Genomic DNA, 14,109 nt, shown 5'->3' with positions numbered 1-14,109 from the left:
ATTTAAGTCATGTATGCTTCAAATTCGACAATTTTAAACATTTTTTTCTCCAATGTGACTCTACGTCTGTCAGTCACAACAAAAAAACCCAACGAAATTGTCGGTTTCAATTATTGGTGTGATATATCTTTATCTTATTTCTCATTAATTATGAATTTTGGCAAAATATAATGCTGGAAAATAGATAGAATTGGATTGGATTGGATTTGTCACACATTTCAATAAATTCATTATTTATTAATTGGGTAAATATCATATATCATTGCATCGGAGGACTTCATCAGTTTCGTATCTTACTTTGTGCGTGTGGACGCACTGTAAATGGGAAGTCCCTTTCCAATTTTTAGTGGCAAAAGAAATTATCTTTATCATTTTGCGCCTTAATCATTACTTGAACTCACCCCTTTTTGCCTAACTTACTTGCCTTCATGGGAATAAAGGCTTTTGTTAAATAAGGAGAAAAATAAATAAAATCAATCAGTTTAATATAATGGATTCAAAAAATTGATTAAGACTTGCATTTTTTAAAAAAAAAAAAATGTGCTGAATGGGGTAGTATACCGTATCGTACCGTATCGAAAATGCATATTGTATAATGTACCAAAAATTACGGTATAAGAATATTTTATAATGATATCGCACCGAAATTTTCGATACATATAAATATATACTGATTATGCCGAAATTTTACGGTATACTAAAATTTCGATACAGTATCGGTGAATATGATTTTATACCGAAAAAACATTATATTTTTAAAATTTTATAGATTTATTATTTAAAAATATGATATATTTTTATATATTATTTCGATATCGTGGTATTCCGATATATATCGAAATTTTTAAATTTCATATTGTTATCGTACCAAAATCTTTGGTATACCGAAAATTCGATATTTTTTTAATACGGTAATATCAGTATATCGAAAATTCGATAATTAATTTCTTTCACCCCTAGTGCTGATCGAGTGTGGGAACTCAGGATAGAGCTTTTACGTATAGAAGCCGCTCGAACTTGATTAAACTTTAAAGACCTTTGAACTCGGGATAGTGCTTTTAGCTCGAACTCGATTAAAGAAGACATTTGAACCGCTATAATTTAGAAGCACTTGCTGCTATTAAACTTTCAAGTAAAATATATATAGAGGGGAGAGTTGAAAGAATCAGACACGAATATAGAGATTTTGCAATCTATTAAACACATTATAATTTATATGTTACCACTATATGAGGTGCACAAAACATTTCTATTCGGGAAAAATGTGAGGCTACGCAAAATGTGGGCCCAAGTATTCCATGTTGGGCTTTTTCGTGGGCTTCAAATATCGTGTATAGCCTCATTAGATTCAGCATCGGGCTAATGTGGTTCCCGGGTTTAGTAGGAAATTAAGCTTAAAAAGTATTTTTAATATATACTATAATTTTAATTATATCAACTCAATAAATATATTAAATAATAATATATAACATTTAAGAATAATATATAAAATTTTAGAAATATTCAAGAGAAACAATTTTTAAAAAAAACATTCAGGTGTTTCTAAGGGTTTTTTTAAAAATAAATTTACATTGTTAAGTATATAATATTTAAAAATTAACTTATAAATAAATTTAACTAAAAATTAAAATTTTATTTAAAAATTTGACGTACTGAAACAGTGTTTGCAAATTTTAAATATAAATAATTATGAATATTTTTTTTCACAGACAACATTTATCAAACTATGATTGACCACTTTTTCTACATTTTTGCTCCAACTGAAACTTTTTTAACATAACTTAATCGTAACCAAAGTCAGTCACACGGACTTTTCTACAAGTATAGTGGATTGGTCACCTTTCCGGAATCACAAACAAATAACGAATCACACTATGAAATCAAAACAATACATACATACAACCAAAAAAAAACTTGTTCTCATTCTTGAACATTAACATCTCACGATCAAGACTTCTTGTGCGTCACACTTTGACAGTCGCCCTATCTTTCAACAAAGCTTCGGCAGCCCTCCTCCCGGAGGCCAAAGCTCCATCAAACGTCGCGCTCGTCACGTAATCCCCGCATACGTACAACCCCGGATTCAGCCTCGGATCCTCTACCAAATCAGTTGGCGGGCATTGGTTCGGCTGGGCGAATCCAATCCGGTACATTCGCAAGTACCGCCACGACCCAACCGAAGCCTCGCCTAACCAACCCGACAACTCCTTCACCACCCGTTCCGCCAATTCTTGATCCGGAACGGTGTCGTATAGCCCAATAAGAGACACAGACACCAAAGCCTTTCCGGGCGGGGCATAAGAAGGAGCCACATTTGTTGCGAAGAACATGTTGTTAACTATCCCTCGACCCGACCCGTTTAGAAACAGTATCGGATCTTTAACCGGGACCTTTTCGCTGTCTACTGAGAAATACAAACAAACTGTGCTCCGAGCTGGTTTCTTGACCCGATTCGGATCCATTTTCCCTGCCAGAAGATTCACAGCTTCAAACTCTTCAATGGCTACTATGACTCCAAGATCACTTTGTAAAACTTCCCCATTTTCTAACTTGACGATCACGCCCTCCTCTGATTCCTGATCCAATGAAACAACCCTTGAATTCAATTTGATCGAGCCTGGATTCAATTTTCCCGCCAATTGTTGGGGAATTGCAGAGATGCCATTCTTGGGGAGGGTGTTGTCCCCGAGTGCGAGACATTTGAACACGAAATTGAACAGACGGGATGTGGTTTCGAGCTCTCTGTCGAAGAAAATCCCTCCGAAAAATGGCCGAAAGAATCTGTCCACCATCGAATCCGAGAACCCAATTTTCCTCAACAAGGCAATAGTCTTGATTTCATCCGCAGTCAAAATGTCATGATCAGATTGAATCAGAACCCCAATTCGAGTCAGTGCAATCAATATCTTATCAAGAAACGTACCGATGGGATTCGTCAGAGACTGCAAGGCGTCGGCGAAATGCCGCAACGGGTCCGCCACCGTGAAGAAGCTTCCGTCGTAGTAAACGCGCGCGCCGGAGTAAAACCTTTGGAGATCAAGGGCATCGTAATCGAGTAGCTTCTGTGCTTCAGGATAAGCTGTGATGAAAATCTGGAAGCCTCGGTCGAGGGTGAATCCGTCGATAAAGTCTGTACGAACACGTCCGCCCACGGCGTCGGAGGCCTCGAGGAGGACGAAAGGGACTCCCTCGGCTTGGAGGCGAGTGGCGGCAGCTAAGCCGGCTAGACCGGCGCCGATGACCACCACGGCGGTTTTTTTGTTGGGCTGTGGAGGATTGTCAGTGGGTGGGGAGAAGTCGAGGGAGATTTGCTGGGGCGTTGCATTGAGTGGTTTCACTGAAATCAATTTTCTCGAGTTAAGGGAATGCGAGTGGGAAGGGAAAGAGATCGGGAAGGAGACCGGAGCAACTATCATCGGGCTGCGTCTGCGGCGGCGGTGGCGGGAACTTTACGACTGCGCCGCTTTATGTGCGGTTGGCATGGCTTTGTTTATCTGAACTGAATTTCATTATCCCCTCAGCTGGCAACTCAAGTTACTTGTTGGCTAGTATTGTTTATTTATTTTTCTAAACACAAATTAATTAATTTGATATATTTTAACAATCGTATTAATTATTTATAGGGTTTTTTAATACTTGTAATTGAGGAGAGATACAAGTGTTAAATACGATAAATAAATATAAAGGATGATGTGAATTAAACTATAATTTTTGTTAAAGTGGTGTATAAATGTTTGGACGTAACAAAATTTGAGATCTTTAATCCAAGTTGAAGAAACTAGTCAAATAACATTGAAATGTAATAAAGTGTAGGGAAATAAAAACAATAGTAACAGCTTTTATTTCGATATTCAATTGGACATAACAATACAATATCGGAAGTGTTTAGAAAAGTTCCACCTCAAGAACTTCATAATTTACACATTATACAAAGATCACAATTGAATGCAATAAATAGTGGAGCCAATTCAAATCCCATCAACCGCGTTGTTAAGATTTCCCCCTAGCAAGGACAAGAGTCCACCACCATGAACTCTACCCTCAGGGACCGCAAAATCCAAGCTCTTTCGTGCATCCTCGCCCACTCGCTTCTCCGAACCCGATGGTCCTGAGTAACATGACATGGTCTTCATCGACAAAGGAACCAAAACCTGAGGTGGGATCAGCTCCTGCTGTTTTCTTGGCCTCTCCGAGGAGTCGATAGAATCAGATATCATGCTCACACCCGATGAAGAACATGTGTTTTCGAAGCTGCTCCTAGCAGTAGAAGAAGCGGGTACTAAACCATGGAAGAGACCCGGTCCGATCATTCCTCCTTTGCTTGTTCTCTCGACCGAGAACCAAACTACTATGTGCTGCACATAGCCCACTCTTCCCCCTAGCAAACTTCTCGCACTTTCCCTCGCCCCAGTTGCACCTCTTTCCACCACGTGTGCCTTGCAAAAATCTGTGCTTCCTTGAGCACTCTTGTCACAGTTTTCAAATTTGCATCGCTTCCCACCTCCATGTTTGACACAACTATCTGTTTTCCCACGAGCGCTTTTAGTACATCCTGCTACAGCACACCTCTTTCCCCCGCCATGAGCAACACAGAAATTTGTGCCACCATGAACACTTTTCGGGCATATCCCTCCACCATCAAATAGGCAACGCTTCCCCCCACCGTGCCCTTTGCAGAGAGGAGTGCTCCCTTCCGCACCTTTGTTGCATCCGGCAAATATGCATCGTTTCCCTCCACCGTGTGCTTTACAGAACATGGTGCTTCCCTGAGCGCCCTTAGCACAGCTGAGAAACTGGCACCGACGTCCCCCGCCGTGAGAGATGCACAGGCCAATCTGCCCCTCAGCGCTACGGGGGCACTCTTCAACCTTACACCTCTTTCCACCACCATGTTTGATGCAGAGACCGGACCTGCCACGTGCTGCTTTGGTACAACCTTCTGTAAAACCGCAACGTCTTCCCCCACCATGTGCTATGCAGTGATCCGTCTTTCCCTCGGCACTTTTAGTGCATCCTAGATGCTGGCACCGATTCCCTCCTCCATGGGCTTTGCAGTAAGCGGTACGACTCTCAGCACCTTTATTGCATCCGGGCTTCTGGCATCTCTGGCCGCCTCCATGACCAATACACAGACCCGTTGCTCCTCGTGATCCTTTCATACATCCAGAAAACAGGCATCGTTTTGTGTTGCTCCCTCTGCGATCTGAAGACATTGTAGCACTTCCAGGCTCAGAAACTGCACTCATGGTGTAATTTGAGATAGCTGACTGTTCGGAACTCGGCTGCGAAAGTTGTATATTGGATTTCACACTGATTTCAAGAAACTTATTTGGGGTCATCAAAATCTTGGAGGCTTCCATCCTCGGTGCCAAAATAAGTCTCCTCATGTATCCACCCGATTTCTTAGCTGATGTAGAACCCTCATCATCTACAGGGGCAGCAAATCTACAACCATCTGTAGAAATTTGATCTGGAAGATGAGTTGCATCAAAAGGACTTTGAGTGGAAGCTGAAAACTCGAGTACATTGGAAACCACATCAGTGCCACCAGACAGCCCTAACTTCAGAATCGAGTCACGTTGAGATGATAGTTCTTGATTGTACATATTTGCAATTTCTTTGGCTTTATTATGCACCGAAGGTGAATACTCGTTCGAATATGCACTCGGGGTCGGTCCTAGTCCAAGGACTAATTTGCACCCATCATCTGGAGCATTTGTGCGATTTCCTCGATCACCACTATTACTTTGAATGCCACCAAATGTGGCAGTTTCACGAACACTGTAGCCAAAGCCATCCAATCGTAGAGTGGTATCTCCGACCTTACCATTCTTAGCAAAATCGCCACAAAAAGCAGAATACATGTTCATTTTAAGGTTTACTTATCCCTATACTATATGTGAAGGAATGAAGGGCCAGCCGGTTGGATGAATGTCACTAGATTCTAACAGGAAAATCCATAAATTAAAATGAAAAAAAACAAGAGAAATGAATTGAAACAAACTATCTCCACCGCTCACAAAACCAGATGTATCCGACCTATCCATTCAATTAATTTCTTCCGAGAAGCACAGCACTTATTAAGAGAACTGGATAACGGTTCTTAAATAAAAAAGTAGTGCAACTTCAACCCAAGCAGGCATTCCAATTCGTGCCAGCAAGTACAGAGTCCTTAAGATTCAATCACCTGTTATAAAAAGACGAAGAGGTTTACTTCATGAACCTATAATTATGAATAAATGAATTGCATGGTTTAAAGTACAACAGACAGTTGCCATGAAGTTATGCAAAATTACAAGGGTAAATATTAAGAACAGCTTCAGCTTTATAGGAATACTAACACACATGCACATAACTATATGTAGTCCATGTCAAAACAGATTATTTATTTTCTAGACAAAAATGAGTAGCCAGTGACTACGGAGTATTGGATCTTTAGTCTTTGCCTTGTATAGCATTTAGTCAAAAAATATATAGATGCCGAAGCAGTGGACAGGTCAGTTGACAAGCAAAAGTAATTTTAATATTTTAATCCTGCACGACACCGAGAAACTCCCCGAAATGGCAAAAAAAAATATCACCATATATGAATTCATGCCACAGATTTGCATGACTGGCCAATCAAAATTGGAAGAGTTCTAACAATTTTCAGGTCAATTCTAACATGAAAAACCACTTCAAGAATTCCTATAGCTCAAATCTTAAAAAAAAAGAAGAGAAAAAAAAGGGTGGCATGAATTCCTACTCCTCCATCCCAACATAGTTTCTAAAGTTAATTTTACAACAAAAAAAAGGTTTAATACATACTATCACACTTCCTAATGGAGAAAAAATGGAAAGTGTTTACAAGAAAAAACTGAGGTTTGTGATTCTGAGCTGGACACAAGAAAAAAGCAGTTGAATAAATTGCCTTGCAGCTTGCCCAAAGTCAAGTGCAGTAGATGGGATCGAAAACCTGCCTATTCACCGTCCATTCTAATTCCGCTGACATGAGACAAGTTACAAGCTACAAGCTACAAGCTAAGTTTAATCGTCGGTTTCCCATGTTTCTATCAACACCTTCGCCTACCAAACCAGTAAAATTACGTGGCAATAAGATAATCAAGCAAAAACCACAAGTTGACTTAAATCAAACCAAGATGACCAGTTCGAGAATTTTGCTATCACAGCATTAAATCTGAGATCTGAAGATGTACCATACCAAACATAACAAAATGAAATGAAAAAGGGGGAAAAAAAAAAAGATATTAAACCTTAAGACAACTATACTACATAATTAGAGACCACTGCTTCTGAAAAAAAGCCAAAGCACAACTGCACAAACACATAAATCTGTGTTTTTCGCTGTTTCGAGAACAGAGAAAATAAAATACGATCAAGACAATTGACCAATTAGACACTACAGCAGTCCAAGAACTTGTGTCGGCTCTTTTCCAATTCCTAAATCAGCAACAGCCAAAAGAATACAGAACGAGCTTCCCGTGAACCAAATGCAGAAAACAAGAACACCATAAAAATACATCAACTAGTTATCGTAAATCATCCCCTAATTAGACCCACATACACATACAACTCAGTTTCTGCTCAAATAAACGAATTTCCAGCCCTTCAAAACAGAAAATTCAGCAAGCAAGAAAGGAAAAGAAAATTACCCTTTCAGCAAAAGATGGGAAATTTCTCAATCCATGGCAGAACCCAGTACTTTTAATCGGAAAAATGAATGGTAAAATGGAAAGAACAAAGATTGAGAGAGAATACAAACAGCGAGTGGATTCTAAAGCACTGCGTTGAGAAAAGAGAGAGAAGCTGGTTAAGCCCCGTCAAGTCTTAAATATCGCCAGCCAATCAAATAAATCCAATTTATTTAATTTATTTTAATGACATCAGCAAAACAACCCTGTTTTATTTGGAGGTTTTAGGTTGCTAATTTGGAGAATACGTACTTTTTGGGGAAAGTGAAAGGCAATTTGTGTGACGAATATGCCCCCGGATCTGTGAGCACCACAATGGAGTGAGAGGGAGGGTAGAAAGGACTTTTCGGCAGCTGGTTTAATCAATGTTTGTTGTCTGGATTTGGGGAAATTAGTGGTGGTGATGGAGTTGTCGCCGATAGCAATAAATCTGGTTTGGCATGTAGCTTACCTGGCTCGGCTCGGCTCGGTTCGGCTCGGCTCGGCTCGATTCGACTCGATTCGGCTCATCTCTCAGCTCGGTTTTATTCACCAAATTGCTTTTCTGATTACATTTTGAAATTTAGTATGTAACTAAAAATTATTTGTCCTATAGTGAGTTAGTGACCAAAGAATTCACGGAAACATTCTTATTTTATTTCCAGAAAAGTGGAATTTAGTTAATCATGACCAATATTAGAGGTGATTAAATTTTTTATTAACATGCGTAACCGTTCGAACTGAATTGCATAGCATCATTTGAAACATCCTAAAACTACTACTGAATTTTTTTTTAAATCTCTTATTATAAAATAATGAATATAAATATATATATGCCCATACATATATATATCGTACTTAAAAATAACTTTACTTAATTTAAAATAAAAATACACAAAAAATACAATAAAGGTACACGCATTCAATTAAATACTTAAAAATAATTACTAAATAATAATTTATAAGAATGTCATAATAAAATTCCTAAATAATATTTCTTTCACAAAAATTCATGAAAACTTAGAAAATAATTACTTAAATGTAAAATCCATGCATATACTAAAAATCTATAATAATAATACATATGCGGAAATATATGTTCTAGTCTCAACATAAAAATCATCTTAGAGCAATGGTCACGGGTTCTAGCCGCCTGGATACTCATATGCCCTCGCCACCAGTCGGGAACACATTAACTTCATTAACATTCTGCTCACCTGCACCATTTAAATCTAGTGAGCCTAGAGGCTCAGCACGTTCTATCCTTATATAACAAAATGAAACCACACACAAGCACACATCATATAAAATACGTGAATAATAATTATACGTGCATGCTCTTAAAATATTATGCATATAAACATGAATAAATAATTATAATGCTTCATCATCATGCTAAACATAAACATCATATTTAATAAATCTCATAAAATGTCTTATCATAATTTCTTAGTTCTCAACAGGTCGTATCCATGTCGGTGGCATCATACTGAGCGATTGATCAATCTATAAACCAACGACTAAAGCCACTGAACCGTCATCCAAACACGACCCTAGGGACCCTATATCAACCCTCAACCCGTTGGTCAGCAAGCTAGAACAATCCATGACAGAAAAACGTGATAAAATTGATTCATAAGCTTTAAAAACGTAGGTTCTATGCATGTTCATGAATGTTCTTTATTAAAACCACATATATCATGCAACATCATAATTTTCATGCTAAAATCAGAATAATATGACTTAAATGGTGTTCAAGAAGGGATTCAAACGTGCCTTGATGAATATTTGCAAGAAATAACGTTTATGTCGCGTCGTACGGCTCTCCGGGACGAACAGATCTCCAACCAATATAAAATCTTAAAAGCTCGGCTACGGGGCTGTGAAAATCTTGCTGGAACGATGAAGATGATGGAGAAAGGTTGAGGGAGGCGGCTAGGGAGTTGAGGCGTGAGATAGGGTAGAAAATCTTAGGATAATATTTGGGTAGTCTAGGTTAAATATTTAAATAAATACTTTGGGTAGATAATTACTAAAATTTAAACTAAAAAAATACATGATAATTTGCTAAAAACTTAAAAATCCCGAAATAATAAAATAGGTGATTTTTAAAACTTAATAAAAGTCATTAAAATGATTTATTTTGGGTAAAAATGGACATCTAAATATACATATATATAAATACCATAATTTTCTTCAAATTATACCTTAAAATAATATTTTAAGGCTCCTAAAAATCTCCGAAAATATTTTGGGTGAAAACAAACATCTCGTCCGTCCACGGCCCCGCCTACGCGATCATAAAATAAACTTTCTCAAATAAATTCATAAACCACAGAAAAACAAATTTAAATGCCGAAAAAATATTTAAAACATGAAAATAAATTCACATAATTTAAATAATCACTCATAAAAACAATTTAACACATTTTCACATTATTTTAAACTTATTAAATCTCTTAGTTATGCATGCGGATTTACGTAGCAAATTTCCGAACGTTACATCATTTTTTCTATTTTTTCCTTAAATATTGCGATTAAAAATAATAATCATAAACTGCACCACATATATGGTTCGATTATTTTTTTAGTTAAGTGCTGCATTCCATAAAAACCGCTTGCTATAGTTTTTGACAAAAGGTTATAATAATTTGTCAACAACGTACTCAATTAAAGAAATCTCCATTCAATATATCTCAAATCTATTAAAAAAATATTCATCTTACAAAGAAAACTCACTTTCTTGTTAAATATTCTTTAAATTAGTTTTTTATTTGTTAGAGTATTTATTTGTTTACAGATCTTTTGTTTGAAGTTTCAAAGTAAAATAAAAATGACAAAAGTATTAATTTAACACAAAAAAAATCATGTGAGAAGGTGCCACAAGTATTTGTGAGACAGATTTTCTAATTAGATTACATATGAAAAAATATTGTTTTTATTGTAAATATGGACAGAATTAACTCGTCTCACAAATCTTTATCTCTATGGAACAATCACACTAGAACCTACTCTTATTTTAATTATAAATATGAGTCGAATCAACCCGTGGCACGTGAAATGAGACCGTCTCAAATAAAACATATTAAAAAAGAATAGAAACATTTCAAAGCACCTATTATAGAATAAAGAAGGGATTTTTACCTTTAAAGTACGGTATAGAGTATAGACAAGTGGAAATATTTTAATTTAAATTTTAAGATGTGGTTTATAATTTTCCAAGTTTCCATTTATTTGTGATGTATATTATATTATTATAAATACTAAAGCCAAGTAAGGAATTTATTGGGTGTTGATGGAATCTACAATAATTAGGTCTTTAGGTACACGATTCCTGGAATCAAACAGCTCCCTTTCCAGCCTCTCTCAAGTACTCAACGCACCAAAACTTGTACGTTAATTGGGATCCCCTTGAACCCCCGCGTATGCTCCGTGTTGTGCGTGAGATAAATATATGGTTGAAATATACAATACAACTTTGACATTAGTAGTCGTGATTAAAATCGTTAAAAAAACCGTTGTTTTATCTGATTAGCGTAGTTTGAAGGCTATTGCATTAGGTGAACTCTTGGCCAGAGGTCAGGAGTTCGATTCTCCTTGCCAACACTTTCTTGAACTAGTCTGTCACACAGTGCTTGCCCAGTGTGGTTTACCTGATTAGCGTAATTTGCAGGCTATTGCGTTAGTACATAGGTTTATCCAAAGCGCATCGAAAGATAGCGGCTGCGGATTTCTACGTCACAAAAAAAACCGTCGTTTTTACAAAAATCTACTACATAACAATCTAGATCGATGAAATCTCACTCATATTTTTTTCATTAGAACTTAAAATTGAAATGGATGAAGGGTTTGATTCGAATCGTAAAATAAACTCGTATTATAATTGAATTGGGAATAAAATTGATTATTGATTTGTGGAGCTAAGCTAATAGGGTGAGACTAATAGCCTTTGAATCAATAGGGCCCACATAAAAATATGTGGGACTCACATATTATCATATGAGCCTTTTCTTAATCCAAGGGCTTAGCTCCACCCGATGTAGCTCACCCAAGCTAATAATGTCAACTGAAAATGTGAAGAAGAATAATTTTAAAACACGTTGGTAATAGGACAAAGAACTGGCGCGGGTACCTATGCAGGTACACGTGTCGGAAAGAGACAGGGCATTTTAAACGAATATGATTGGCTGAAAAATCTTAAATAATTTGGGAAAATTAATAGTGTGTGACGCCTCAACAACGTAATGGCCCCCGCCAGGGTCGTTAATTACACCGCACGCAACTTGCTTAATTTCATTTCGCCCCCTCAAATTTCTCCTATTTTTCACTTATATCCTATTATGAGCACTAATTTCTTATAAAATATTTTCGGGATTAAGTAGTTTTTGAGTTAATAAATTAGAATATTTATTTAAATATGATGCTTTATGTTATTTTTAAAATAATTTATTACTATAATAAAAATTTTAGATTTTAGATTGGCAACATGGAGAGGTGGAAAAAACATCAAAATAAATATAAACTCTAGTTTAAACTCTAAAGTGACAAAACTCGTAAACTGAATATTTTTTTTAATAATATAGATAAATATATCGATATTCAAATTCCACATTTATATTTTATGGATACATTCATTTTCATCTGAATAATATGAAAACATTTTTAGTACATAATATAGAAACTTCTAGTGCTACATCAATTTAATTATATATATTTGTTGAAAGTTTTTAATTATTATTATATATATATTTTTTGATTGAAGTATTTAATTTATATATATATATATATATTTATTGAATTATTGAATTATTATATATTAGTTACATAAAAAATGCACTTTTGAATATAATAAATTATTAATTTATAATCAATTAATTAATAGCTCTATAAATTAATAAAATTCAATGATTCAATATTATTAATTTATAGGTTTGAGTGCATATGTATATTACGAATGTTATTAATTCAATCGATATTCATCTTTGATGGCGCCAATCCAATATTTGAGTATTGTCCAATTAATCAACGTAGTTGAAAATAGCTAATAATAAAAGCATCGGTTTTCAATTTACTTAATTGGGTTTAATAAGTGTGTGTCATATACTTCATGTGTCACATATAAATAGGCTTTTATATGTTCTCAAACAAGTTTAAAAAAGAAAAATAAAATAAAATTTTCATTTTATTTAATGAGAGTTTTAATATATAATAAAAAAAGTACTCGTAGTAGTTCAAATATTAATGACAGTGGTAGATTAATTTAAAAGAGAGATAGAGAAAATATGATAATTAGACTAGATATTTGGTAAGGTTGAAAAAAAAAACGCAGTATTAATATTAGGAGTAGGTAGACGTGGGACAATTTAATTGATTTATATTCGTGAAACGGGTCAAACACTTTCATTTTTATAATAAAAAATAATATTTTTTTATAAATCAAATCACATATGATATTCGTGTCATAAAATTAATATGTAAATCAAAGTAGAATATTAGGTCATGTGATCGCTTAATTCGTCGATCATGTACATTTGCTGCGGTGGTATTTATTAAATTGAATTGTGAATCGGGCGAAAACTTGAACTACGTATATACATATTTTTAAAAAACGGTAAAGCCAACAGACATATAAAAACTGGTGCTATTGAGTATAACAGCTCTTGGAAAGAAAAAAACTAGTTTTGACTCTTGATGACAATGGTTGAGGAGATTCAATTTCATCAAAATTAATACTTGGGACACGGGGTGCCAAACGAACCGAACCTGTTCGTGAGCTTTACGAGCCCGCTCGATAAATATTTGATTCGTATTCGAGCTTATCGAATTCGAGCCGAATTCGAGCATGTTCGAACTTTTTTTCGAGCCGAGCTCGAGCCGAAATTACTCTATTCGATAGTTCGCGAGCCTTAATATTTAATTAATATAATATAATTATATAATAAATATATATATTTTTCGAACTTTTTCGAACATTTCGAACTTTTCGAACCATAATATCCGAATATGTTCGAATATTTCGAACCGAACTCGAACTTCATTTCGAGTCGAACTCGAGCCAGAATATTTGAAATTATCGAACTTCGAATCGAGCTCGAACTCGAATATACTCTTATCAAGCCGAATTCGAGCCTTAAAATTTTACCATTATTCGGCTCGATTCGATTCGTTTGCACCCCTACTTGGGACTCTTCTCTTTAAAACTATATATCTTATATGAGTTTTTTTTTGAAACCATCTAATATGAGTTTTCGTATTTTATTTGTGATACAAAATAAGTATAGATAATACTTAATAGAGATGATAGTTTGAACAAGAATTAAAATAAATATGGTGTTTGAAATAAAAGTGAATCACTCGACATAATTAGAAATGTGGCCCCGCACATTAAAACGGTCAACTTCCTTAGCTCCATCAATTGTCAACTATTTTTCTTCAAAAT

At 35.5% G+C, this 14,109-nt stretch overlaps 1 protein-coding gene and 1 pseudogene across 1 annotated transcript; both read right to left on the bottom strand.

Annotated features, from left to right (window-relative positions):
- Nucleotides 1–1,760: 1,760 nt before the first annotated feature.
- On the bottom strand, nt 1,761–3,514 carry LOC140866129 (15-cis-phytoene desaturase, chloroplastic/chromoplastic-like). The gene has a single exon (XM_073271030.1). The coding sequence runs from the start codon at nt 3,414–3,416 to the stop codon at nt 1,965–1,967; it is 1,452 nt and encodes a 483-aa protein (XP_073127131.1). The 5' UTR covers nt 3,417–3,514; the 3' UTR covers nt 1,761–1,964.
- A 304-nt stretch (nt 3,515–3,818) lies between these two features.
- LOC140864527 (uncharacterized) lies at nt 3,819–7,800 on the bottom strand (annotated as a pseudogene).
- Between the last annotated feature and the right edge of the window lie 6,309 nt (nt 7,801–14,109).

Source organism: Henckelia pumila, chromosome 4 (assembly GCF_033568475.1).
Source record: "Henckelia pumila isolate YLH828 chromosome 4, ASM3356847v2, whole genome shotgun sequence".
Classification (NCBI taxonomy): Eukaryota; Viridiplantae; Streptophyta; class Magnoliopsida; order Lamiales; family Gesneriaceae; genus Henckelia; species Henckelia pumila.
Note: the sequence above shows the minus strand (reverse complement) of the source record. Positions and strands in the feature narration are given on the sequence as shown.

Bases quoted from the DNA above. Each gene is read 5' to 3' on its own strand.
- LOC140866129 (XM_073271030.1), bottom strand. From the start codon at position 3,416: ATGATAGTTGCTCCGGTCTCCTTCCCGATCTCTTTCCCTTCCCACTCG.